The sequence below is a fragment of the Microcaecilia unicolor genome, chromosome 2 (assembly GCF_901765095.1).
Source record: "Microcaecilia unicolor chromosome 2, aMicUni1.1, whole genome shotgun sequence".
Taxonomy (NCBI): Eukaryota; Metazoa; Chordata; class Amphibia; order Gymnophiona; family Siphonopidae; genus Microcaecilia; species Microcaecilia unicolor.
The window spans coordinates 487,896,490-487,921,711 of record NC_044032.1 but is presented as its reverse complement, the minus strand read 5'-3'; the positions used below and the strand labels follow the sequence as shown (position 1 = coordinate 487,921,711).

The window sequence follows — 25,222 nt, the reverse complement described above, 5'->3', positions numbered from 1 at the left end:
GTGCCTATGCTGTGCAAAATTGGTATGTTTCACTTTGGTGGAACAAATGATTGAATTTTATCTGTATACTTTTTCTAGGGACAGTATCAATTAGTAGATGTTGTAGTTTTCTTTCTTTCTCTTTGTTGTTTTTAGCATGTGTAAGCCATACATGCCTGTTTCATTCCTACAGCATGAGCTCTACAGAATAGGAATTAACAAGCAGCATGTAGGGCATGGATAGCTAGACCCTGCTTTGTGTAGCACACACATCTCCCCCTCTTCCTCCCCTTCTCCAGTGAAAGCTTCTGATGCTCCCCTAGGTTTTCTTTTGCCTATAGGAGACTTCCATACTGTGTGTTCTATAGAAGCTGCTGAACCTCACATTTTTGAAAATGTGCATATGCCTTGGGCTTATAAGATTGGAAAACACAGCCCTATCCACAGAAGGCCCTTGGGACTTTTATAATATGCGTAAATGTCACTTTGGCTTACCTCCTTTAACAGTAGGTTTTCACCCTCCCCCAAAATACTTAGAGCTAGTAACATCACTGCTGTGGGTAGGATCCACCCAATGGGAAGGCTATGGGGACAGAGCACTGGAATACAAGCATAGTCACAGGAAAGGAGGTAGTGAGCTGGGGGAAGTTCTTGTGCAACAGAAGTGAAATTTATGCAAGTTATATTAGGGGGCAAAGAGAAATGATGCTCCACAAAAATATTCCCCAATAAACATCAATGTGAGAAGCAGTTCCAACAGCTGCAGCATACATACACTGATTCACTGTAACATCTAATATAACTAGGAGAAAAGGCCCGTTTCTGAAACAAATGAAACGGGTGCTAGGAAGGTGTTTCCTCAGAGTGTGTATGTGTGAAAGAGTGTGTGTGAGAGTGAGTGTATGAGAGAGAGAGTGAATATGCGAGTGTGTGTGTGTGAGACAGAGAGAGAGTGAGACTGGGTGCATGTGTGTCTGTGATAATGAGTGTGTGTGTGTGGGGTTGCCCCCTCCCCTCACTCCCTCCCAGTTCCAGTGTGGTCCATGCGTCCGAGTTCCAGGGTTGTCGTCACTCCCACTTCCCCCCCTCTTCCATGGTCATCCCTACCTCCCAGTTCCCGGTTTGGTCCCTCCCTACCTCCCAGTTCCAGGTCCCCCACTCCCTCTCTCCCGGTTCCAGCTCCCTCCCTCTGAGTTTGATGATCCCCCCTCCCTCCCTGTTTCTGTGTCCCTCCCTCTATCGCAGTTGGAGTGTCCTCTCTCCCTCCCAGTTCCAGAGTGCTCCCTGACTGCTCTTCCTTTTCTCCTACATTGCCCTCCCATGCAGCATCTGTCCCCACCAACCCTATGTCCACCATCCCTCCCTTTCTCTTCCCATCCCTGCCCCAGCCCCCTGAGTTCTCCAGTCGCCCCTGCCCCTGCCATCGCCGGTCAACGCCCCCCCCCCCCCCCCCGCGTCTTACCTTCGTTTGAAAGTGGTGCACACAGCAGGCCAGGCCATCCATGCGCCTCCCTCTGAGCTCTCCATTCACCCCTGCCCCCGAGATCGGCGGTCACCGTTTCCCCCCGTTGTACCTGTGTTTCAAAGTGCTGCACGCAGCAGCTCGCTTCCTTTCGGGTCTTCTTCCCTCCTTGTGTCCCGCCCTCGTGACGTAACTTCCGCAAGGGCGGGACACAGGGAGGGAAGACCCGAAGAGAAACGACGTGCTGGACTGCTGCGTGGTATTTGAGAGTCTGTGTTCGTTCAATGGAGGGGGCGTGGGCCGTTGCTACAAAGGGGGGAGGGGCAGATGAAGCGGCAAAGTTGTGGGCGGAATGGTGACCTGGGTGGTGTAGCAAGCGAGCGACCTGGGGGGGGTAGCGGCCAGAGGCCTCGGGGGAGGTTTTCAGAAGGAGAGGGTGTTGTCCAGAGTGTCGCACCACGGGGGGGGGGGGTCCGTGGGGGGCAGTAACGTGAAGGGAGGGGTGGTGTTGAAATCAGAGGGAGGGGAGTGTTGAAGTCGGTGGGAGTGGCGGGAGGGGCGTTGAAGTGGGAGGGATGAACGGTGTGACGTATGTGTGTGGGTGCTGCTTCGGGTGTTTGGAGCGTTCCCTTCTCTGTCCTTGTTCCGCCCTCGACGTCATCACGTTTGACGCAAGGGCGGGGCAGAGAGACATAGTGAGTGGGATGGCTTCACCATGAATTGTCGAACCCTTTAGGGAGTGACGTCAGGTGGCTTCAGAACGTTGAGGGTGCGTTTTATTATAGTGCATAATTTGCTCCTCCAACGTTCCAATGTGTCTCACTGGGATCGTAACCATCTTCTGACGTCACTTGGAACGTTGGAGGAGCAACTGTGCAGAAGCAGGCTTTTCAAGTCAATTAATAAGAACCAAACTCATCTTACTCTTTCTTTGATCTGTGTGGTGGTGGTGGCTCTGAAAAGAGCCTTTGGGTTTATAAGAGAATCAAGCAAGACACACAGCTTCATGGTCCCCCCTCCCTCCCAGTTCCACGGTCGTCGTCCCTCCCTCCCTTACTTCAAGTTCCAGGCACCCTCCCTCCGATTTTTAAAACTCATCTTCACTTACCACGTCGGGGTTACGGCGGCCAGCAACAGCGGAACACAGCGTGCAGCCTCGGCCCTTCTCTCTCTGTCAGCTCTGAACTGAGAGAGAAGGGCCGAGGCTGCACACTGTGTACCGCTGCTGGTGCCCGCCGTAACCCCGACGTGGTAAGTGAAGATGAGTTTTAAAAATCAGAGGGAGGGAGCCTGGAACTGGGAGGGCGGGAGGAAGGGATGACGACCCTGGAACTGGGAGGGAGGGAGGAGGGACCCTGGAAATGGGAGGGAGGGGGGACCCCCTGGAAATGGGAGGGAGGGAGGATACTGGAACTCGGAGTGGGAGCCCTGAAACTGGGAGGGAGGGGGGCCTGGAACTCGGAGGGGGGAGGTGTGATGATGGAGGGGGCAGGGGAGAGATGCTGCACATGGATGGATGGAGGGGGCAGGGCACAGAGGACGTTGCCTGCATATGGATGAATGCAGGGGAGAGAGCATAATTGGTGCACACGGGACACACACTACACTCACACAGACAGACACACACATTCAGTCTCTCAATCACACACTCTCTCTCTCTGACACACACTCTTTGTCTCTCACATACTCTCTCTCTCTCTCTGACACACACTCTTTCCTAACAGTTCCTTTTAAAACATAATTGCCATTATAGGACAACCTTGCTAACACCCGTTTCATTTCGTTCAGAAACGGGCCTGTTTTACTAGTAGTAATTAAGGAATTGTACCTTCCAAACTGTCCTTTCCCTCCTCCAGGGCCAGCCCAAAGGTATCTGATGCCCTAGGTGAACCTTCAGCTGTGTCCACCTCTCCCAGAGATGGCTCAAAGCTGTCCCACCTCACTCTCCACTGTAGTTTAGCATCTCCCCTCCCTTCCTGTAGTCCACTACCTCCCCTTCCTCTCCCCACCACCCTTTCTCCTCTCAAGCTTCTCCCAGGTGGCCAGCATCCCATAATCCACTTTGCTACCCTACATCTCTCACCCTCTTTCTGGGCCAATGCCTATACAGCCCTATTCCTCCCAATCTGGCATGAGGATAAAAGATGGCCTAATGCTGGCTGTGCAGATCCCATAAGTAGAGGCCCCTGCTCAAGCTGCCCCCTCGACAGGAAATGTGCCTCAGAGGGAACTGGACATGGCAGCAGCTGAGCATGGATCTTTGCTTAAAGGGCCTGCAAAGCGCTTTGTTGTTTCAGCTTCAAGCTGGTCTGGGGATTCTCACATACCAGAGCCACACCATGCCCCTAAATGCTGCCACCCTAGACAGACACATTGCGGCATATTTTCAAAGCACTTTGGGAGGCTAAGTTCCATAGGTTTCTATGGAACTTTGGGAGGCTAAGTGCTTTGAAAATATGCCTCAGATTCTGTCTAGTGGTAGGACATGCCCTACTCTTTTCTCCCAATATAAACAAACAGAACACAGATTCTCACACACCAGATAAACAAAACAGAGATACACACACTACACATGTGTAATAGACAAAACAGACCACCACATAAGCAATGCCAATAAAACTACAGGCATGCACACACACACATACAGAGATACGAATTCTATGAGCCATACTCTCTGCACGCTTTCCCGGCCAACTTAGATTTTCTGAAAACTTTTTTATGTGGGTCTGGTCCCACAGAATGATTTGAAACACCTCACTTCGACAGATTTCCGAGGATGCAATGCTAATTTACTGCAAGTTCGATCCAAATATACCTACCCTCTTTGCCCTGAAAGGCTGAAGAAGCCAACACTCTATAGAAAGCACCTACTCGGACTTATCATCCATAAACAGTCTGCAACCACTTTAGATCTTCACAAAAACAAATCCAGCTACTCTAGACATATTCATCGCACTAAAAAGAAATCTCTCTCAGCGCGTGGACAAGTCGCGCGAGAGGTGAGTGGAGTCGCTATAGTTATCGCGTTATTGCTAAGCCTAACGGTCGTGGGTAGCATGATGCATGCTGTGCCAGCTGACTCGAACAGAGTAGGCTATTTCACTGCTCCTCTGCTGCTGTCGGCCTGGCCCACCGACCGTACTTTGCATATTGGTCAGAAGCTGTGTGTGTGTGTTTGCAGCATATGTAGTGTACTGCTCATGGTAGCCGCCATCTTGTGTTACGAAAAAAGAAAGCGCCAACTACAAACAGCCCAAAAAAAAAAAGCAACCAGGAAAAAGCTATCACCCAGGGGTCCTCGCGTCAACGCCTGGCTGGGTTTTAGGTGTCTGATAAAATGCCCGCTGACAATCTTTTTCTTTTTGCAAGATGGCGTCGATGAGAGAGAGTGACACCGGCCTGTGGCTACACAATAAGCTGGGCTCCACGGACGAGTTGTGGGCGCCACCGAGCATCGCGTCGCTGCTCACGCCCAGCGTGATCGATAACATCCGCCTCTGCTTCCATGGTTTGTCGTCGGCAGTGAAGTTGAAGCTGCTGCTGGGCATCCTGCACCTCCCCCGGCGCGCCGTCGACGAGGTGAGAGAAGCAGGGGCGGAGAGTTTTAAGTGAGCCGCCGGGGACCTACACGCAGACACTGCCAACCTGCCTCCCTCTGCGCTTTTTGTATACACGTGTTCATGTGTTCCCAAACTTCCCATTGTACGTCTATTATATTGGCGCGCCCTGTGTATATATACACACACGTGTTCATATCCACTCGTGCTGGCTGTTCTTTGCACAAACTGTGCCTCTCGCAACTCCCGAGGGTTGTGCGGGGAGCGACTGGCTGATTTCTGCCAGCTCCAGGGCCCTTACTCAGTTCAGATTAAATGTTTCCAAATTTCCCGGCCGTGTAGGCAAAGCTTGTGCGAAAGAACCGTCGTGCCGCAGCTTGGATGGCAGATCTTTTCAGTTACTGTGCGCAGGGATGGGAGCCCAAGTAGTATCTCTTACTGTTGGAAATTATTTTGTTTAGTATGCTGTCATAAATGTTAATAATGATTTAAATGTGATACAATATACTTAGAGACGTCTCTCTTTCTGGATTGAGTTGATCCTTCACTACTGACAAATTTTGAAGGGATTCTTCCGATGGTTGGGGGGAGGGGGCGAAGTGTTTTTGTATACAATGCATCATTTCAAATATAATATATAGGGAGCAGAAATAAAGTACCACCTTTTATCAAATTAAATCAATTGCTTTGAAACGTTTTAATGTGCTGTTCTGCCATATCTCTTTGGAAAAGGGACTGTCTTCTAAAGTGAGATGAGAAGGGACTGGCTACTGTTGTGAATATGAGAGGTCTTCTCGTCTAAGACATTTCACTTGCAAGTGATTCTGGTGAATGTGAGGTCTTGTCTAAGGCATGGTACTTGCAAGGGCAACATTTACTCATGTTTGTTCAAAGATTATACCTTAATCCAGTAGTTCAAGATATTAACCAGACTCTTTTTTTCTAGCCAATATGCTTTTATAACATAGGTAAAGCTTTATTTTATTTGCAAGTTAGGTTTAAAGCACACTTTTTGGTATGTAATTTTGGGGCTAGTTGTACTCTAGTTTGTACAGCTGACCTTAAATCCTTACTCTGAGCCCTGTCAGAATAGAGGCTTCCTTTTACTGTTCACCATCCAAAAGTATTGAAAACTTTGGAGTCACAATGGCAATACTACCACATTCTGAAGTAACACAACCCTAGAAAAAGTCTCTCAACATGTAGATAGCAAACATGTACACAAAATCTGTGCTGTATGAAGTGTCACATGTACCTAGTAACACTAGACAAATGGTAACACCCAAAACTCAAACAGCTACAACCCAACCCAAAGGCACCAGTGCAACATTGCTGCTCACAAACCCAGTATACCTCCTACCGGGAGATGCAGATTGGAAAATAGGACAAAATTAATTGCTACAGATCTGTACATAAACTGTATGATTCCAGTTACCAGAACCTGTTAACATATTCAGAACACAAAGATCCTCATTAAATACAGAAATAATACCCACAGACTAGAAATATATGACCGTATCTGGGGAAAACATGACTGTCAGATCCAAAACATTTGAGTGCCCAATTTTCATGTCATGGGCCTGAATCAAAATTGAGTTTAAAGTTCCACGATTTATTTAATCTACGGTTTTCTAACCTGTGTAATAAAAATAAACTCCAGGAAAACTGTATGGAAAGTAACACACACAAAAGAAACACAAATTCATTTCTTCCAGAGTATGGAAAAAAGCAAAAGATATCAGCAATTCATATTTTTCAAAGCTGAGTTCAAAATAGACTTCTTACAAAAGAGTAAGCAGGAAATACTCTGTATAATACAGGAGAAAAAAATAGCAATTCCTGTAGCAAAATGTATTCTTTCACCAGGACTGAAATGTAATTTGAGTAGGCACAATACAGACTAGCATCACAGCTTGGACATTGTCTTTGTCTTGTCTGTACCCTGTAAACATTTTTTATACTGTACTAATTTTGAAAACATTTTTCCACTTTTGTTTTAATCAAGGCCCAGTGCACTGATAAATTTCCTTTCTTTCCTTCTTTCTTCCATTTTTTTCCATTCTTGCCCCTCCCCCATTTGGTCTCATTCCTTTTTTCTCCGCCCCTTTTCTTTTTATTTTTTTTTATTTCTCTTCTTGCTTTATCTCCCTATTTACCCTCTTATCTCTATATTTTTGGTGTATTATTGTTATTCCCTTCAATTGAACATCTTATCAGTGTATTGTTTTATTACTTTGATGGATTGGTATTTTTTTTATCATCCAATTAAACATGATGACTGGTGTAGAAGAAGTCTCATTGTGTCTATCAGCTGAGCCTTTTTGATATTCTTTTAATACCTTATATATCTAGCTATGTGGTTTTTGTGTTGAACAATTTTTTTAGTAATATTTTTTGCATTCACTATGGTTTTTATTTGTTACCAACTGTCACAATCTATGTTGTGTTTTTGATTGTATCATATAATTCAGATGCATTGTGAGGTCTGATGAATTGTTGAGGGGTGGATTTTATAAGGTTATTAGGACATATGTCAAGTTTGCAGTGGGACTTGGCAAATCTTTTAATCGTTTCTTACATAAAAGGATAATTGTAATTAAATAGCAATAGACAGACATAAATTTAAACCTCTTGGACACTATATAAAGTTGTAACAATAAGACTAATTCAGAATCGGTGTGTGTAAAATAGTGAGCCCCAAAGCACAATTGACGAAATAGAATAACAAGAAAACTACCCTGTAGAATGGACCTACAAAACTGACTTTGGACCCTTTTTATACAGATCAGGATACACAAAAGGTTTTGAGGTTTATCTTTGTTCATGAGAACGTTTCACGCTGTGATCACCAGATACTTCAGGTGACCCACAAAAATGCTTGTCTGTCTTAACAGGGTTATAAGACCACTTCTAAATATTTAAGGCTCATCCATCCATTGTCACATAGTGTACAGCAGTGTTTATCAACGTCAAGTACCTCCTAAGTTAAACGAATTTCACTTGACTATCCCTGAGTTCCAGTCAGCAGAGAGTTTGAAATACACATTTTATTATTAGCAAACTTGGCAACAAATACAGATCATTTTCACTTCCGTTCAGAACAAGACAGGTAGTGTGTTAGAAATGGAGTAAAAATGAACAAGAGACTTACAGTATTTCCCAGGTCTTCATTTTCAAGTGTTTTCAGCATTCTGTGAAAGTAATGTTCAGAATTTGACTTCAGATTTGTCAAATGCTCATGTATTTAGTAGGGATTTCTGAACCCCTAAACAAAACATCTTTAACACTCTCACCCAAAGAAATACTGTTTTCTTCACAAAATTGTTAGGAAACGAGACAAATTTTCCAGGCCTGGTTTTCCAAAACTTGAGCTTTTTTCTTTCTTTCTTTTTTTTTAATTGCATTTATAACCACGTTTAATCCAAGTTCCTCATTTGTAGAGCAAAGTCAGAAAAGTAAATCAATAGAATACAATTACTATCCAAAATTATTAGGAAATATAGGACCAAAGTCCACAAAGTTAAAGAGATCCAAGTTCAAAAAACGAATAACACTAGGAAAAAGTACAGCAAGCACAAAGTTCCAAATAGAAGAAAGTACAGCATTAGAACTACTTTCTTCTATTTAGAACTATTCTACTGCTGTTACAGGAGATGAGGTCCTCTCCCCCCCCCCTCAATACCTCCCCTAGTGGAAATAAAGAAGCCCTTTTACTAAAGAGTTGCCATGTGGCAACCCAGAACTACCGCTGGCCCAACACGTGAGCTGGCAATAGTTTCACCCCCAGCGCACACCATTTCTGGAGATAGTGGAAATATTTTAAAACAGTTCCACAGGGTGTTACCTGGTGGTAATTGCTGCCTGGTTACCACCAGGTTAGCACAGGAACCCTTGCTGCCACCTCAGTGCTCCCCTCGAAATAGCCAGGCAGCAGGTGCGAACTTGCCACACGGCCATTTCATTTTTTTGGCCTGTTTACTCGCGTTAAAAGGGGCCCTGGCGCACAGTAAAAATGGCCATTGCCGCTAGTGCAGGACTCCTTTTACCACAGCTTAGTAAAAGGGCTCCAAAGGTAGATCTATACTTGATCACACTTACAAGAGAACTTAAAAATAAAACCTCCCAGTTGTGGTACAGCAGAAATTATATCTAATAGTTAATAAACGTCTCTTCCTGGTACGTAGAAAATAGTAACCATTAACATTAAGGGCCCAGTTTACTAAGACGCGTTAGCGTTTTTAATGTGCCTACAATTTAGTGTGTGTGCTAACCGTGTAGGCACCTATAGGGATATTGTAGGCACGTACAAGGTTAATGCACGTTAGACGCTAAAGGGGCCCTAAATCAATAATGTGGCTGGTTGAGCTATCTCCGAGTCGGAGGTTTCCAGTAAAATGAAAACATCTAGCGGGTTTAGCAACTGGACCATTTCCAATAAAGGACCTCCATTAACTCTCCATTGAAAAGGCATATAATCTTAACAATAGGAAGAATAGAGTCAATATTTAAATACTTTTCAAAAATAATTTAATTATAAAGTTCAATTATACAATCACAAGAATAAAATCTCATTTAACACTGAACAGAAAATATTTCATGCAATGTAATCTAAAAGGAAACAAATCAAATCTTCCTTAAACCACTACAGTGGGGAGGAGAACCCAAAGCCAGGAGAAAGCAAAAAGAAGAATAAAGGATACAAAATATCCAATATAAAAGAAATATAAGGCTTATCAGATTTTTCCCCCTCAAAACTACAATAAAGTCCAAAAGCTGATGCTCCGATGATCTTCATATCTAGAAGACCCTTTAATTGTTCTGGAGCAAAGAAGACCTATTTAGTTCCTCCTAATTTAATAATGCATTTACACAGATAAGCCAGTAAAAAAAAGTGGTGCCTAGATCTCTAGTCTCTTTCCTCAAAGCCAGAAATTGTTTCCTCCTCTCTTGAGTAGATTTAGTCACAGGGTAGATCCAGATATGCTTGCCATGAAATAGTTGCGTTGCATGTCTAAAATATAATCTCAAAATTGCATTTAAATCTTTCTAAAAAACAGAGAAACAAACCATTTAGAAGTGCGGGAGAATTGTGCCTGAGCATGCGCTCAGCACAATCCTCCCGCACTTGTTTGATAGGTCTGGGCTGTCAAACACAGGGGCTGGAGGTCCATGGGACCACCAGGCCTCGACTACCCTTGCCCTGAGCAAGGAAAAACAGGGGCTGGAGGTCCGGTGGACCTCCGCTCCCCCTGACGATCTCGCCCCCCCCAAACCCCCAGAAAATGTAAAGTGGCCGCCGCCGCCGGCCAAACCCTCTCCCACCCAGCGAGCGACCGGGGGGGGGGGGGCTGGAGATCTACCCCAACTCCCCCCCCCCCCCCCCAGCGTTGTCGTAACAGTCCCTGGTGGTCCAGCATGTCGGAGTAGTCACAACCCCCCCTCCCGGCCCCCCCCCCACCTTTAGTTGGAGGAGGGACGCAGCCTGCCTCCCTCCTCTTCCAGTGGATGACATTGCAAAATGGCAGCGCCCAGCCCTGCCCATTGCATCCTGGGATACGCTGGGCGGGGCTACAAACCAAGTAAGGGAATCGCTCCCTTACATGGTCTATAGCCCCGCCCATTGCATCCCAGGATGCAATGGGCGGGGCTAGGTGCCGCCATTTTGCTGTGTCGTCCACTGGAAGAGGAGGGAGGCAGGCTGCGTCTTTCCTCCAACTAAAGGTAGGGGGGGCCAGGACGGGGGTTGTGACTACTACGAAATGCTGGACCACCAGGGATTGTTATGACAACGCTTGGGGGGGGGGAATTGGGGTGGATCTCCAGCCCCCCCCCCCCCCCCCCCCCCCCCGTCGCTCGCTGGGTGGGAGAGGGTTTGGCCGGTGGCGGCGGCCACTTTACATTTTCTGGGGGTTTGGGGGGGCTGGAGACCCACCGGATCTCCAGCCCTCCCTGGACAAGGGGGGGGGGGGTGGGATCGTCGGGGGGACCGGAGGTCCACCAGACCTCCAGCCCCCTGTTCGCATTTGCTTTGGGGGCGAATGGGGGCCTGCCAGCATGCAACTGCATGCTGGACAGGGCTCACCATTCCTCCCCAATGATCGGCGCAAACCCTAACGCCAGCTTGGAGCTGGTGTAGATTTTGCCGCAGCCAGCGACCCAATCTTTGGCGTGCTGGCTGCTGATCATTGGGGATGAATGTGTTAAGCGCTGATTAGCATGCATTTGCAAGCTAATTGCACTAGTAGCCCTGTTTAGCATGCATTTGCATGCTACTTGCGCTAAGAGCCCTCGAGTGCGTTGTTTCAGGCGCTTGAGGGCTCTGATCATGGGTCGGCAGCATACTCCGGCGCTAGTATGGCGTTAACAGCCTCTAGCACCGGAGTTTGCTGTTGATCTGGGCCTGAATGTATAGGAGGAAAATTCACCACTTTAAATTACAGCTTCTGACTGCATTCTCCAAAGTTTCAACTTTAGCTGTTAGAATCCTCAGATTTCCCTATCTAGTATTCAACTGAGCAATATCTTCAGTGTTTTTATTAACTTTAGGCTCAACAATGTGAAATACTCAGCCCAAATGAGCTTTTTCTTGAAGGCTTTCACCTTATTTGAAATGTGGAAATGTTTGTTCAAAATCCCTGCAGTTGTAGGTTCAGGTCAGGAAAATTTTAACAATAGGGCCACTATTTCAGCTATTGCTGCTCCATCTGTGCACACAGACCCACACCATTCCCAGGACAATACATTTTCTAAAATTGTGCTTTTATTTAAAGATGTCTTCACCTGTTGTGTCCAGTTCCTTATAGCCAAGTATTTCTTCTGGTATCCCTTTACTCGCTTTCATCATCAGTGTAGCAGACAAATATTATTACATGGGAAGAATTTGAGATATCTGTAGATTCATCCATCTGTAAAGAAATAGTAGAATTGGAAAAGGTGCAGCGAAGGGCGACTAAAATGATAGCAGGGATAGGATGACTTCCCTATGAAGAAAGACTAAGGAGGCTAGGGCTTTTCAGCTTGGAGAAGAGATGGCTGAGGGGAGACATGATAGAGGTATATAAAATAATGAGTGGAGTGGAACAGGTGGATGTGAAGTGTCTGTTCACGCTTTCCAAAAATACTAGGACTAGGGGGCATGCGATGAAACTACAGTGTAGTAAATTTAAAACAAATTGGAGAAAATTTTTCTTCACCCAACACGTAGTTAAACTCTGGAATTTGTTGCCGGAAAACGTGGTGAAGGCAGTTAGCTTGGCAGAGTTTTAAAAGGGGTTAGACGGTTTCCTAAAGAACAAGTCCATAAACCACTACTAGATGGACTTGGGAAAAATCCACAATTCCAGGAATAACATGTATAGAATGTTTGTACGTTTGGGAAGCTGCCAGGTGCCCTTGACCTGGATTGGCCGCTGTCGTGGACAGGATGCTGGGCTCGATGGACCCTTGGTCTTTTCCCAGTGTGGCATTACTTTGTTTTTGCCACTATCCCCAGAATTCTGTGTAGGTTTCCCAAAATTGAGCATGGATTCCAGATCCATGCATAAACTAGTGGTCAATTAAGTGCTAACAATTACAGGAGTCAACAACACTTAATTGGCAGTAATTAGAAGTTACAAGTGGATCTGCCCTATGCCCCATTCTGTAACTTGTGTGCTGAAATTTCATAGCAGACAAATCCAAAGGAGGCATAGCCATGGGAAAGTCTGAGGCATTTTTGGAAATTAGATGTGATGTGTTAGAACAGTGTTTCCCAACTTCTTCAAGCCAAGCTCCCCCCTAAGTCAAACAAATTTCAACTGAATACCTCTGATCAACAGAGATTTTGAATTGGACATTTTATTAAACAACTAGTAAGAAATGCCCGTTTCGGGAAAAAATGAAACGGGTGCTAGCGAGGTAACCCCCCCCTCTGTCCGTTACTTCCGAGTTCCACACCCCCCATCTTCCTCCCTCCGTCCCTCCCTCACTCACTTCAGTTGCGAGTTTGCGATGAATGTTCGCAGCGCTCTCCCCACTACTGTAAGTGAATGTCAGACAAGCGCGTTGTGCCTTCGCCGCCCCGCCCTCGACATCATCGCGTTTTGACGCGAGGGCGGAGCTACAGTGACTGCAGGCCAAACCGGATATCTCGGGCGCCTCATCCGGCTTGAGGCTTCATTGGAACGTTGGAGGTGCCTTTTATATATATAGATATTTCACTCATATAAACTGCCTGGCTCCTTGACAGGTAGTATATTGTTCTTACAAACGGAGTAAAATTGATTAACGTGTCCTTACAGAATGAGTCTATTTATAAAAACAGGAGAAAAAGTTCCGCACAAAGGTGGAGAACTTGCCCATACTGACAAATCAGATTCTTTGTTACATTTTCCCAAAGAATAAAAGATGAAGCTTCATTGGCCACTATGGGCAGCTTTTCGCCTTTTGTGAGGAACTGTTGATTTGTTTGTTTTTTTGTTAGGGTTTTTTTTTTTAAATAGACCTCAGTGAACCAAGGCACTTTCTATGCAAGTACCAAATGAAAACTAAAAATAATAAATAGGGCCCTGCTTACTAAGGGCGCACTAGCATTTTTAGCGCACGCTAATGATTAGCATGTGCTAAACGCAAAGTTGCCTATAGGAGCATATGAGTGAGTCTAGCATTTAGTGTACACTAATTTTAGCACACACTAAAAACACTAGCGCATCTTAGTAAACAAGGCCCATAGTAATGATACACAAGTGCAGACTGTCTTCAGAACATAGAAGGAATGCAACCACAGTCACTTAAACTCAAAGTGCGGCGGGGATAGGGCTGGCCAGACTTATACGGTCTGCCATGAAGAGGACCGTACAAATAAAAAAGTAGCACGTATGAATTTATCTTCTTGGGCAGACTGGATGGACCGTGCAGGTCTTTTTCTGCCGTCATCTACTATGTTTACTATGTTTAACACCAGCTTTGGCAGATGTACATTCCAAAAGCTGATATATTCTAATCACAACATAGAAAAAGTAATTTTATTTTCTATCGTTATTGACCAGTCACTTTTCTAATCATGTCAGTCCCAGTGTCTGGTTTATGTATTCCTCTGTCAATCCCCTCTTTCTGTTTCTGTAAAGCTGGGAGGATTCCTTCCCCCACCCCTCCCTACGACATAGCATGAAAGACTCGGTGGCCCCAACATATCGCCCCCAGAGCAACAATAGGAGCTCAACAGCTCCGCCATATCTCCTCTTACCTCCAGAGAAAACAGCAAGAGAAGCTCGCCGGCTCCATCATAACGCCTCTCAGTGGGAGCTTATAGGTTCGGGCTGCCAAGTCCCTTTTGCTGTTTCTTTGAAGCTGGAAGGCTTCCACCCCTAGAAAGGCAGAATGAAGGGCTCAGCAGACCCAAATATCACCTTCCAACCCCAGAGAAATAGCAAGAGGGACTTGGCAGCCCCAACATATCACCTCTCAACCTCAGAGCAATAACAAGAAGCTCTTGTCAGCTTAAATTATAATTATATAATTAATCTATGCTAAAAACCCACCTTTTTGATGCTGCTTTTAACTCCTAACCCTTATTCACTTGTTCAGAACCCTTATTTTATCATCCTTACTTTAATATTCCCTTATCTCTTGTTTGTCCTGTTTGTCTGTCCTAATTAGATTGTAAGCTCTGTCGAGCAGGGACTGTCTCTTCATGATCAAGTGTACAGCGCTGCGTAAGTCTAGTAGCAGTATAGAAATAAGTAGTAGTAGTAGCTTCATCATGTTACCTCTCAGTGAGTGGGTGCTTATAGATTAGGGCCACCATGCCTCTCTTGCTGTTTCTTTGTGGGTGGGAAGATTCTCCCCCCCCCCCCCCCCCAACACACAGGAAGGAGGTCTCAGCAGCCCCAGCATGTCAATTCTCACCTTCAAAGAAACAACAAGACCAGCTTGGCAGTGCAATTCAGATCTCTGAAATTTGCCGTCTCCCCCCCCCCCCCACACACACTTCTTTCTCTCTGCTACAGCATGACTTCTCTGTTGTGTTCTCTGGTTTCCCAAATTTCCTTCACATCCTTATTTTTGTTGTATTGCCCCTTCCCTTCTTGGTACCCCACCCTTTCCTCTCCCCACCACATCACACTTCTCTTGCTGTATCCACTGATCCTAACCCTACAGTAAAGGTGGTTGTTTGTTTTTTTCCCCTCCTCCCCCTTACTTAGTTCTTAGGTGCAAGTTCTGGGCTCCTGCAATTCTATTGAGTCTAGTCAGGGGTTCAGAAGGGGCCAGGAGAAGGGGCTGCTTTCCGGTAGTGATGAGTCAGCATGGGCAGTGATAAACAAGGCTGCAGCCGTGATAAAATGACCCAACTCTCACGGTGCTGGGGCTCAGAGGAGGCAAGAGAAAGGTACAGCTTTCCTGCAGTAGAGGGTCAGAATTAATTACTGTTCAGGAAACATGTTATAGAATACCTGCATTTGTGCACCCAATTTCCATCAGTTGGGTGTGAACATTTACACCAGCCTTTGGCAGGCAAAAGTGTTTGTGACCAAAATTAGGTGCCAAATCTCTGCTAAGCTAGTATTAGCATAAAAATAGCCATACTGGGTTACACCAGTGGTCCATCTAGCCTAGTATCCTGCTTCCAGCAATGGCCAATCTAGGTCACAAGTACCTGGCAGAAACCCAAATAGCTTCAACATTTCATGCTACCATTTCCAGGGCAAGCAGTGGCTTCTCCCTTCTATAAGAGACGCTCCATGCAGAGTACAGAATACTAGCTTAGCATAGATCATCCCAGTGCCTAATTTTGAGCACCATTTATTGAATCTAACCCTATGTTGATAATTTAAGGATGTTTGGAGATCCTGTTTAAATCTTGTGGCATAAGACTTCATAACAGTACTTGGCTTGGTCATATTTTCAGGTTTTTTTTTTCTTAAAGAACTCTTCTGGGTTGGCCCTTCAGGATGTTTAGTAATGAGGTGCCTTTTCAACAGAGAAGGCTTCATTGAGTGGGTAGTGTTTACCACATATGTGTAGAGGTAATGGAAGGAGTGCTCTGGTTTGATGTGAATCCATAAATACGTTTGATCATGATGTCAATGGTAGTGACACCGTTGTGTGCTTACTGTTGTTCTTTTCTGAAAGTGGCTCATCTGAACCTTCAAGGTGCACATGGCTCTGGCAACCTTTTCTGGCATTGGAGGACGTTTTTAATAGAAAATGATATATTGTTACTCCCTTATTAAAAAAAAGCAATGCTAATTTAACTTTTCACAAAATACTTTGATACATCGATAAACTTTGGTTTGTCATATACCTCTGGAGTGGCTGCTGCACATGTGTGCCGGACCTGCATAGAGAACAACTTCACATTAATAGCTTTGTACCATTCATTCCCTTCCTCTGCCTTATGCTTACCTGTCCTCCTCTTTTGGCTGAAGCTACAACTGTCACTATTGTAGGCAGTAAATCAGTAAATGTTGATATTAACTTCTGCCAAGCAGTGAGGTCCCAGCTTCAGCCAATGGTGTACATGTTTGTGCATCAGGATATTTGGACAGCACTATGTACCCCCTGCTGACGTCTCGGGGTATGTGTACCACATGTAAACCAATGGTCTACAGCAGTATTCATTGCAAGGCCTGGGGGCAGCTCTTAGTGAGTTTGACTTATACAGCATACAAACTCCCAAGCTATTCTTGCAAGCTTGAGAACAGCAAAAATATTTAGACACCACCTGGATCAAGCTTACTAAGAGCCACATGAGGCTGGATGAAAACAAATCAGTGGCCCAGAGATAGTGTGTGTGTGGCAAGACCCTGGAAAAGGTTAAGGGCATTAACAAACCGGGGGGGGGGGGAGCAGTTTAGAGGGATTGGAGACAGGATGACTGGGAGGAGAGGCTGGTGGGAGTTGAGACTGACTGGGATAGTATTGGGGCAGAGGGTCTAATGGAGAAGTATGGATCAAGTGAGACAATACAGAGTGAAGGAGAAAGAGAGTCTGGAGAATCAAACTTCATTTTATTTACATATTGCTCTGTGCCTCAGCAGCTGGACTAGCTATAGCAATGAAGGACCCCCCCCCCCCCCTTCCCTTATCACCAAGAACTCTGGGCACCGTCCAGCACCGGACCTGGCTCTCATGTTGAAGTCTTTTTGCCAACGTGGCCCCACTTCAAAAATAGTGACTACCTAGGAGGGATTGTGCTGCTAAGAATAGCTTGAGCAACGTAGGAAATCGTCACCCCAGACCAACAGTTAAACATATGCAGGTTTGTGCATTAGCCATTGGGAAAAACTGAATGGGAATGGTCTTTCTTTAGATTGCTTTCACCTGGTCTATATCCCTTGAGAGTTGAGGTCTCATAGACCAGCCTGTACAGAGGTATTCGTGCCTCATTTTCACTGACTCTGCATCTAAACATCAGTCTGCCTGTGAGTACTGCTTTGTTGCCCCATTTGGCTACGTTGAGATTATCAGATTTAATCATGCTGATGATGTCTTTGCCCTGGTCGTACATCATTATTTGGCCCCCATTAAGTGTTACTTCCTTTTTGGATTTTTGTGTGAAAATTAGCTAAAGATATCCTGTCGTAGGCATATACTGATTCTTCGGTTCTGGTCATTGAGCCAGGCAGAATAGAATACTTTTCTTTCAAAACTAGCTTAAAATATCTTTTACTCTGACATTTGCTTTCTAAGTTTAAAGCTGAAAACAGGAGAATGTAAAAATCTACTTACGATATCTGTTTGCAATCCTTGTATGATTATGTTGTGTTTTTCTTCTTTTCTTTTCTCTATTCTATAGATGAAGGGCGCACTGACTGAAATCATCCAGCTTGCAACATTGGATTCGGATCCCTGGGTTTTAATGGTGGCTGATATTTTGAAATCGTTTCCAGATACAGGGTCTCTTAACCTTGACCTTGAAGAACAAAATCCAAATGTTCAAGATATTTTAGGAGAGCTAAGAGAAAAAGGTGTGTTTTTCTTTTTTTCACTTTGTGTCCCACTAAAAATGGATCCTCAGGAGCTTAACCGAGATTGGATAGCAGAGCCGGTAGTGGGAGGCGGGATAGTGCTGGGCAGACTTATATGGTCTGTGCCGGGGCTGGTGGTTGGGAGGCGGGGATAGTGCTGGGCAGACTTATACTGTCTGTGCTAGAGCCGGTGGTGGGAGGCGGGGATAGTGCTGGGCAGACTTACATGGTCTGTGCCAGAGCCGGTGGTTGGGAGGCGGGGATAGTGCTGGGCAGACTTATATGGTCTGTGCCAGAGCCGGTGGTTGGGAGGCGGGGATAGTGCTGGGCAGACTTATACGGTCTGTGCCAGAGCTGGTGGTTGAGAGGCGGGGATAGTGCTGGGCAGACTTATACGGTCTGTGCCCTGAAGAGCACAGGTACAAATCAAAGTAGGGTATACACAAAAAGTAGCACACATGAGTTGTCTTGTTGGGCAGACTGGATGGACCGTGCAGGTCTTTTTTCTGCCATCATCTACTATGTTGCTATGTGGCTGTTGTCCTTTCTAACAAGTTCATAAGCTCGGTGGCCCCTGCCCCTGGAGCAGAACAAGAAGTGAGGGTACTGTTTGACTTGCTAAGTGCAGCCTGTGAGAGGCAGGATTTTGCCACACTAGGGCATCGCAGAAAAAGGGAAGAGATTTTTAAGTCTATCTCATACCTCTGACAATTGATTGACTTACTTAAATTGTAGGCTTCTTGGTCTAACCTGGAACCCTCTTCCCCATCCTTTCAGAGTCAGAGCGACTGGCTTGAGGAACCGCCCTCCCCTTCACTAACTGGGTTAATGGTGAAGGGGAGGGCGGTTCCTCAAGTCAGTCGCTCTGACTCTGATACCCTAGTGCTTTGCTTTTGGTTTTAGTTTTAACTCTTGGGTATGAGGTGGAATATTAACTCGCATGTTGAGTTAGTTCATGTGAGTTCGTGGTGCTGCTCTAGCGTGATCCTGAACCTGTGGTTCCCAGGTGTGGTGGTCCAGAATCTCTGCACCAGTGAACTCCAGATCTGGGACCACTAGCACATTTTAACACTAGCCCTAGAAATGTGAGTTATAGTACTAATCAAGGCTGTGGAATCGGTACACCAAAACTCCAACTCTTCTATTGTTCTACTGTACAACTCTGACTCCTGTATATAGTAAATTGATTTATAAATATATTTATAAATGATATAGAGATGGGAGTAACTAGTGATGTAATTCTGGAATTCGTTGCCAGAGAATGTTGTAAAGGCAGTTAGCTTAGCGGAGTTTAAAAAAGATTTGGATGGCTTCCTAAAGAAAAAGTCTATAGACCATTATTAAATGGACTTGGGAAAAATCCACTATTTCTGGGATAAGCAGTATAGAATGTTTTGTACTTTTTTGGGACCTTGCCAGGTATTTGTGACCTGGATTGGCCACTGTTGGAAACAGGATGCTGGGCTTGATGGACCTTTGGTCTTTCCCAGTATGGCAATATTTATATACTTATGTAATTCAATTTGCTGATGACATAAAGTTATTCAAAGTTGTTAAATCACAAGAAACACAAAGGAGGGGCATAGGCTGAGACGCTCCTCCCTTGATAAAAGATAGTTCACCTTGGAAATTATTTCTCAAATAGGGAGGAGTCCTAAGGGATTTCATGGTTAAACTGGTGTCCTGGAACCTGGGGGGGGGGGGGGCATAGCTTCACCAGTTAAGCGCAATAAGATCTTACAAGTTTTGAACAGACAAAAAGCTCAATTAGCAATGCTTTAGGAAACACACTTGAATGCGTTAGAGCTTAAAAAACTATGCCACTGGTGGGTTGGAGACTTCATGGATAGCCCCACACCAAATAGGAAAGTGGGAGTTATCCTATTTCGCAAAGACCTACAAGTCGAGAAGAAACGTAAGATTATAGATCCCATGGGTCGCTATATAATTCAGCAAATTAATTTAAATAATAATCCATTGTTGGTTAATATCTATGCGCCCAATCAATATGATAAACATTTTTTTCAGACTATAATTAAACATCTGCATTCTTTTCATCAGATCTCAGTTGTCATGGGAGGAGACTTCAACTCGGTTTTTGACCCTTTGGTGGACAGTACTGGACCCTCACAGGTGAGGCCTGTGAATTACTCTAAGGGAGTGCCGTGGTTATGCTCCTCTTTGGATTTGTTGGACTCTTGACGGGGAAAAGAGATTATATCCATCTCTCTAGAGCGCATGGTACGCAATTGCTTACAGATTACTTATTGGTGTCGAAGAGTAGCTCGGCAGCTTTATTTCAGGCGGAGATAGGCCCGACTCAAGTGTCGGACCATGCAAAGGTTTGGATTTCATTAGACTAGAATGGGGAGTTGAGACCTTTTCGCTGGAAATTCCCTAGAGCCTTGTATTACGATTCTCAATTCCTGTCTTATATGCAGTCCCAGTGGCAAGACTACGCAGACTTTAATAAGGAAAGTTTTCAATCCGACCCAGTGGTTTTTTGGGAGGCGGCTAAAGCGGTTCTGTGGGGCTCCATCATATCTTACTATGCACACAAAAAGAAGGCAAGAGAGGCAGAGCTGTTACGTTTGGAGGCGCGGGTATGGAGAGATAGCTATACAGCTCTGCGCCAACCACAGTTAATAGGACCCACTTGCTTGCTTCTCAGGCAACATTAAATCAGCTGATCCACTGGAGAACGCAGAAGTCTACGTGTACTATCGCTGTCAGTTATATAAACATGCCAATAAGCAGGGAAAGCTGCTTGCACGGTTGGTAAAACAAGTAAGGGGAATGTGTTGTGTGACCCAGATAAGGGACAGGAAGGGTGTGTATCATCATACAACTGAAGGTATTAATAAGGTGTTCAAAATTTTTACGCCAATTATATTCATCACCTGCAGATGAGGTCTTTGAAGTTGGGTCATGTCTCATGGAACAAGAGCTTCCTAAGCCCACGGGAGCTCAACAAGACCTTCTCAACGCAGATATTACCGAAGATTAGGTCAGATGGTGTATTCGAGACAGCCCGCTATATAAATCACCTGGAATAGATGGATTCTCCTCAGAGTTTTACAAAATTCTAGTCTCGGAAGTGGCTTCTTGTTTGGCAGTGGTCTTTAATGTTTTTGTTAAGAGAAACGAACTTTGATTTTTTACAAAATCCCAGATAATTGTGTTGTTAAAGCCAGGGAGAGATCCCAGTAAGGCAGAATCGTATCGGCCAGTATCCCTGCTACTTTTTGAAACTAAATTGTTTGCAAAAATTGCAGCCCCCCAGGTGGGTTTCGTGAGGGAACGATCAGTGGCACGAAATTTAAGAAAGATCTTGTCATTGTTGGAGCACCTACATAATATCCCCACTCCTTCATTGCTTATCAGCTTTGATGCGGAAAAGGCATTTGATCGAGTCTATTGGAACTTGCAAAGAGGTGGGATACAAATGCAATAAATAAATAAATATGGCATAGATGGGTTTTTTATGTCTGCTATAAAAGCTCTTTATCAGGACACAGTAGCGGAGATGTGGGTGAATAGGATGTCATCGGAAACGTTCGAGATTGCGAGAGGTACAAGACCCCACTTGTCCCCCCCACTTTTCCCCTTGTCCCCACTTCTTTTGTTAGATCCTCTAATTTGGGATATCATGGGGGCGGAAGATGTGAAAAGTGTTTTGATAGGCACAGAACACTTCAAGATATCCGCTTTTGCGGATGACCTGTTGGTGATTCTGCGGGAGCCCCAAACGTCTTTGCCAGCCATTCTAGAGCTCTTTGCCGAATTTGGGGATTTTTCAGGTTTCCGTCTTAATTTAGATAAATCAGAAGTCCAAACTATTCATGTATCAGAGGTGTTATGGAAGCAACTGAATTGTCCATTTAAAAGAGCTAGGACATCTTTCACCTACTTAGGGATACAGCTATCGGGGAATCCTGAGCAACTGTACCAGCTAAACGTTGCCAGACTGTTTTCTTTTACTAAGGAGCTTTTTGAGAGGTGGGAGGGCCTCCTGCTATCTTGTTGGGTCGCATATCCCTGTTTAATATGATCATTTTCCCTAAGTGGTTATATTGCTTACAGATATTACTACTACTACTGCTTATCACTTCTATAGCGCTACAAGGCATACACAGCGCTGTACACCATACACAAAAAGACAGTCCCTGCTCAAAGAGCTTGCAATCTAAATAAGACAGGTAAACAGAACAACTAAGAGGTAAGGGATTAAAGAGGTGGGGTACAGGGCAAGTGATTAGAGGTTAAGATACCGTTGTATCTTGCTAAAAACATTATTTGGTGATATGGTCATTGACTACTCTTGATCAGCCTGATCTGCTTATTTCATTTCAACTCGTATTCTGAGCTTGTTGGATGTTTACTTTGTTGTACCATCAATAAAAATTGTTGAAACAAACACAAAAAAAATCACAAGGAACACAGAAACATGTAGGCAGATAAAGACCATATGGCCTATCCAGTCTGCCCATCCATGCCATCTGCTCTCCCTATCACTTTTTAGAGATCCTGTGAGGCATATTTTCAAAGAACTTAGCCTTCCAAAGTTCCATAGAAATCTATGGAACTTTGGAAGGCTAAGTGCTTTGAAAATATGCCTCTATGAGGCATATTTTCAAAGCACTTTGGGAGGCTAAGTTCCATAGGTTTCTATGGAACTTTGGGAGGCTAAGTGCTTTGAAAATGAGCCTCCTTGTGTCCCAAGCTCTCTTGAATTCAGATACTGTTTTCGTCTCCACCACTTCCACAGTGAGGCCGTTCCACCCTTTCCGCAAAGAATTATTTTCTCAGGTTATTTCTGAGTCTATCCCCTTTCACCTTTATCCTGTGCCCCCTCATTCCAGAGCTTGTTTTTAGTTGAAAGAGACTCACCTCCTGTGCATTTAATCCGCATAGGTATTTAAATGTCTCTATCGTATCTCCCTTCTCTTGCCTTTCTTCCAAAGTATACATATTGAGACCTTTGCCTGTCTCCATACTCTGTACCGCCCTCTGAACCGACTCCATCCTGTTTGTCTTTTTGAAGGTGTGGTCTCGAGAACTGTGCACAATATTCTAAATGAGGTCTCACCAGAGTATTATACAGGGGCATCATCACCCCCTTTTTGCTACTGGCCATTCCTCTCCCAGTGCACCCAAGCATCTTCCAGCATTTGTTGTTGCCTTTTCTACCTGTTTGGCCACCTTAAGATCATCACATTCGATCACACTCAGATCCTGCTTCTCTTTCATGCACAAAAGTTCTTCACTCCTTTTTTAGCATCAAATCTACACTGCCAAATTCCAGACCATTCCTCTAACTTTGCAAGTCCTTCCTCATGTTATCCACACCATCAGAGGATTGTGAAAAATTGCAAGAGGACCTTACGAGACTGGGCATCCAAATGGCAGATGATGTTTAATGTGAGCAAGTGCAAAGTGATGCAAGGTTTGACATTATGAGTCGCTCACCCAGGAAAAGGATCTAGCTGTCATCGTTGATAGTATGTTGAAAACTTTGCTCAGCGTCAGCTAAGAAAGCAAAGAGAATGTTAGGAATTAGGAATGGAAAACAAAAATAAGAATGTTATAATTCCTTTGTATCGCTCCATGGTGCGACCGCACCTCAAATACTGTGTGCAATTCTGGTCATCGCATCTCAAAAAAGATATAGCGGAATTAGAAAAGGTACAGAGATGGGGGGGGGGGGGGGCAGATGATAAAGGGAATGGGATGACTATCCTGTGAGAAAAGGCTGAAGTGACTAGGGCTCTTCATCCTTGTAGAAGCTGAGGGGAAATATGATGGAGGTCTATAAAAGTCCACAAACAAAGACAAAACCCAACACTTCTACAAAAATACAGGAGGAGAACAACAAGGGATGGAAGCCTTTGTATCGTTCCATGGTTCGACCGCACCTCGAATATTATGTTCAATTCTGGTCACCGCATCTCAAAAAAAGATATAGTGGAATTAGAAAAGGTACAGAGAAGGGCGACGAAAATGATAAAGGGGATAGGATGACTTCCCTATGAGGAAAGGTTGAGAAGGTTAGGGCTCTTCAGCTTGGAGAAAAGACGGCTGAGGAGAGATATGATTGTGGTCTATAAAATTGAGTGGAGTGGAACGGGTAGACGTGAATCGTTTTACTCTTTCCAAAAATACTAGGACTAGGGGGCATGCGATGAAGCTACAAAGTAGTAAATGTAATACGAATTGGAGAAAAATTTTCTTCACTCAGCGTATAATTAAACTCCGGAATTCGTTGCCATAGAATGTGGTAAAGGCGGTTAGCTTAGCAGGGTTTTAAAAAAGGTCTAGACGGCTTCCTAAAGGAAAAGTCCATAGACCATTATTAAATTGATTTGGGGAAAATCCACTGCTTATTTCTGGGATAAGCAGCATAAAGTTTTTTTTAGTACTTTTTGGGGATCTTGCCAGGTATTTGTGACCTGGATTGGCCACTGTTGGAAACAGATTGCTGGGCTCGATGGACCTTTGGTCTGTCCCAGTATGGCAATACTTATGTAAGTGACAAAACTACAGGATGATCCAAAGTGGCAAACAAATTTTTATTCACAATTGCATACGTGCAAAGTCCAAAACAGAAGTGAACCCAGATGCACAGTCCCAAACAAAGAGACCCAACACTGCCGGGTTTCAGCTTTCAAGCCTTCCTCAGGAGTCCTTTTGAATGGACTGTGAACCAAAAAACAAAACACAAGATGCTAACAATTCTGCAGTTTAAGGTGCAGTACCATCCAAGTGCTAGGGTGACATCTGTAGTGAGAGTGTGAGAAAACTGCACAATTGTGATCATCTTGTGTTTTTATTTTTTGGTTCACAGCCCATACAGCAGGACTCCTGAGAAAGGCTTGAAAGCCGAAACATGGCCTGTGTTGGATCTATATTTGTTTGGGACTGTGCATCTGGATTCATTTCCGCTTTGAACTTAACACACATGCAATTGTGAATAAAAAGCTTGTTTGCCTCCTTGGATCATCCTGTAGTTTGGTCACTTCCACCCCTTGATCTCCAGAGGTCTATAAAATACTGAGTGGAGTGGAATGAGTAAGCGTGAATTGCTAGTTTACTCTTTCCAAAAATACTAGGACTAGGGGACATGCACTGAAACTACTAAGTAGTAAATTTAAAACAAACTGGAGAAAATATTTCTTCATTTAACATATAATTAAACTCTGGGATTCATTGTCAGAGAATGTGGTAAAAGCAGTTACGGTTTTTAAAAAGGTTTGGATAGTTTCCAGAAAGAAAAGTCC

The 25,222-nt window shown here is 44.6% G+C and overlaps 1 protein-coding gene across 1 annotated transcript in view; it reads left to right on the top strand.

Moving 5' to 3' along the window:
* The first annotated feature begins 4,788 nt into the window (after window positions 1-4,788).
* The window catches only part of NELFA (negative elongation factor complex member A), an 83,865-nt gene continuing 63,431 nt past the window's right edge, over window positions 4,789-25,222 (top strand). Inside the window, exons 1-2 of the mRNA XM_030191108.1 lie at window positions 4,789-5,020; window positions 17,774-17,945. Of these exons, the coding sequence (XP_030046968.1) occupies window positions 4,811-5,020; window positions 17,774-17,945 (382 nt within the window). The 5' untranslated portion in view covers window positions 4,789-4,810. The remainder of the gene's footprint in view (window positions 5,021-17,773; window positions 17,946-25,222) is intronic.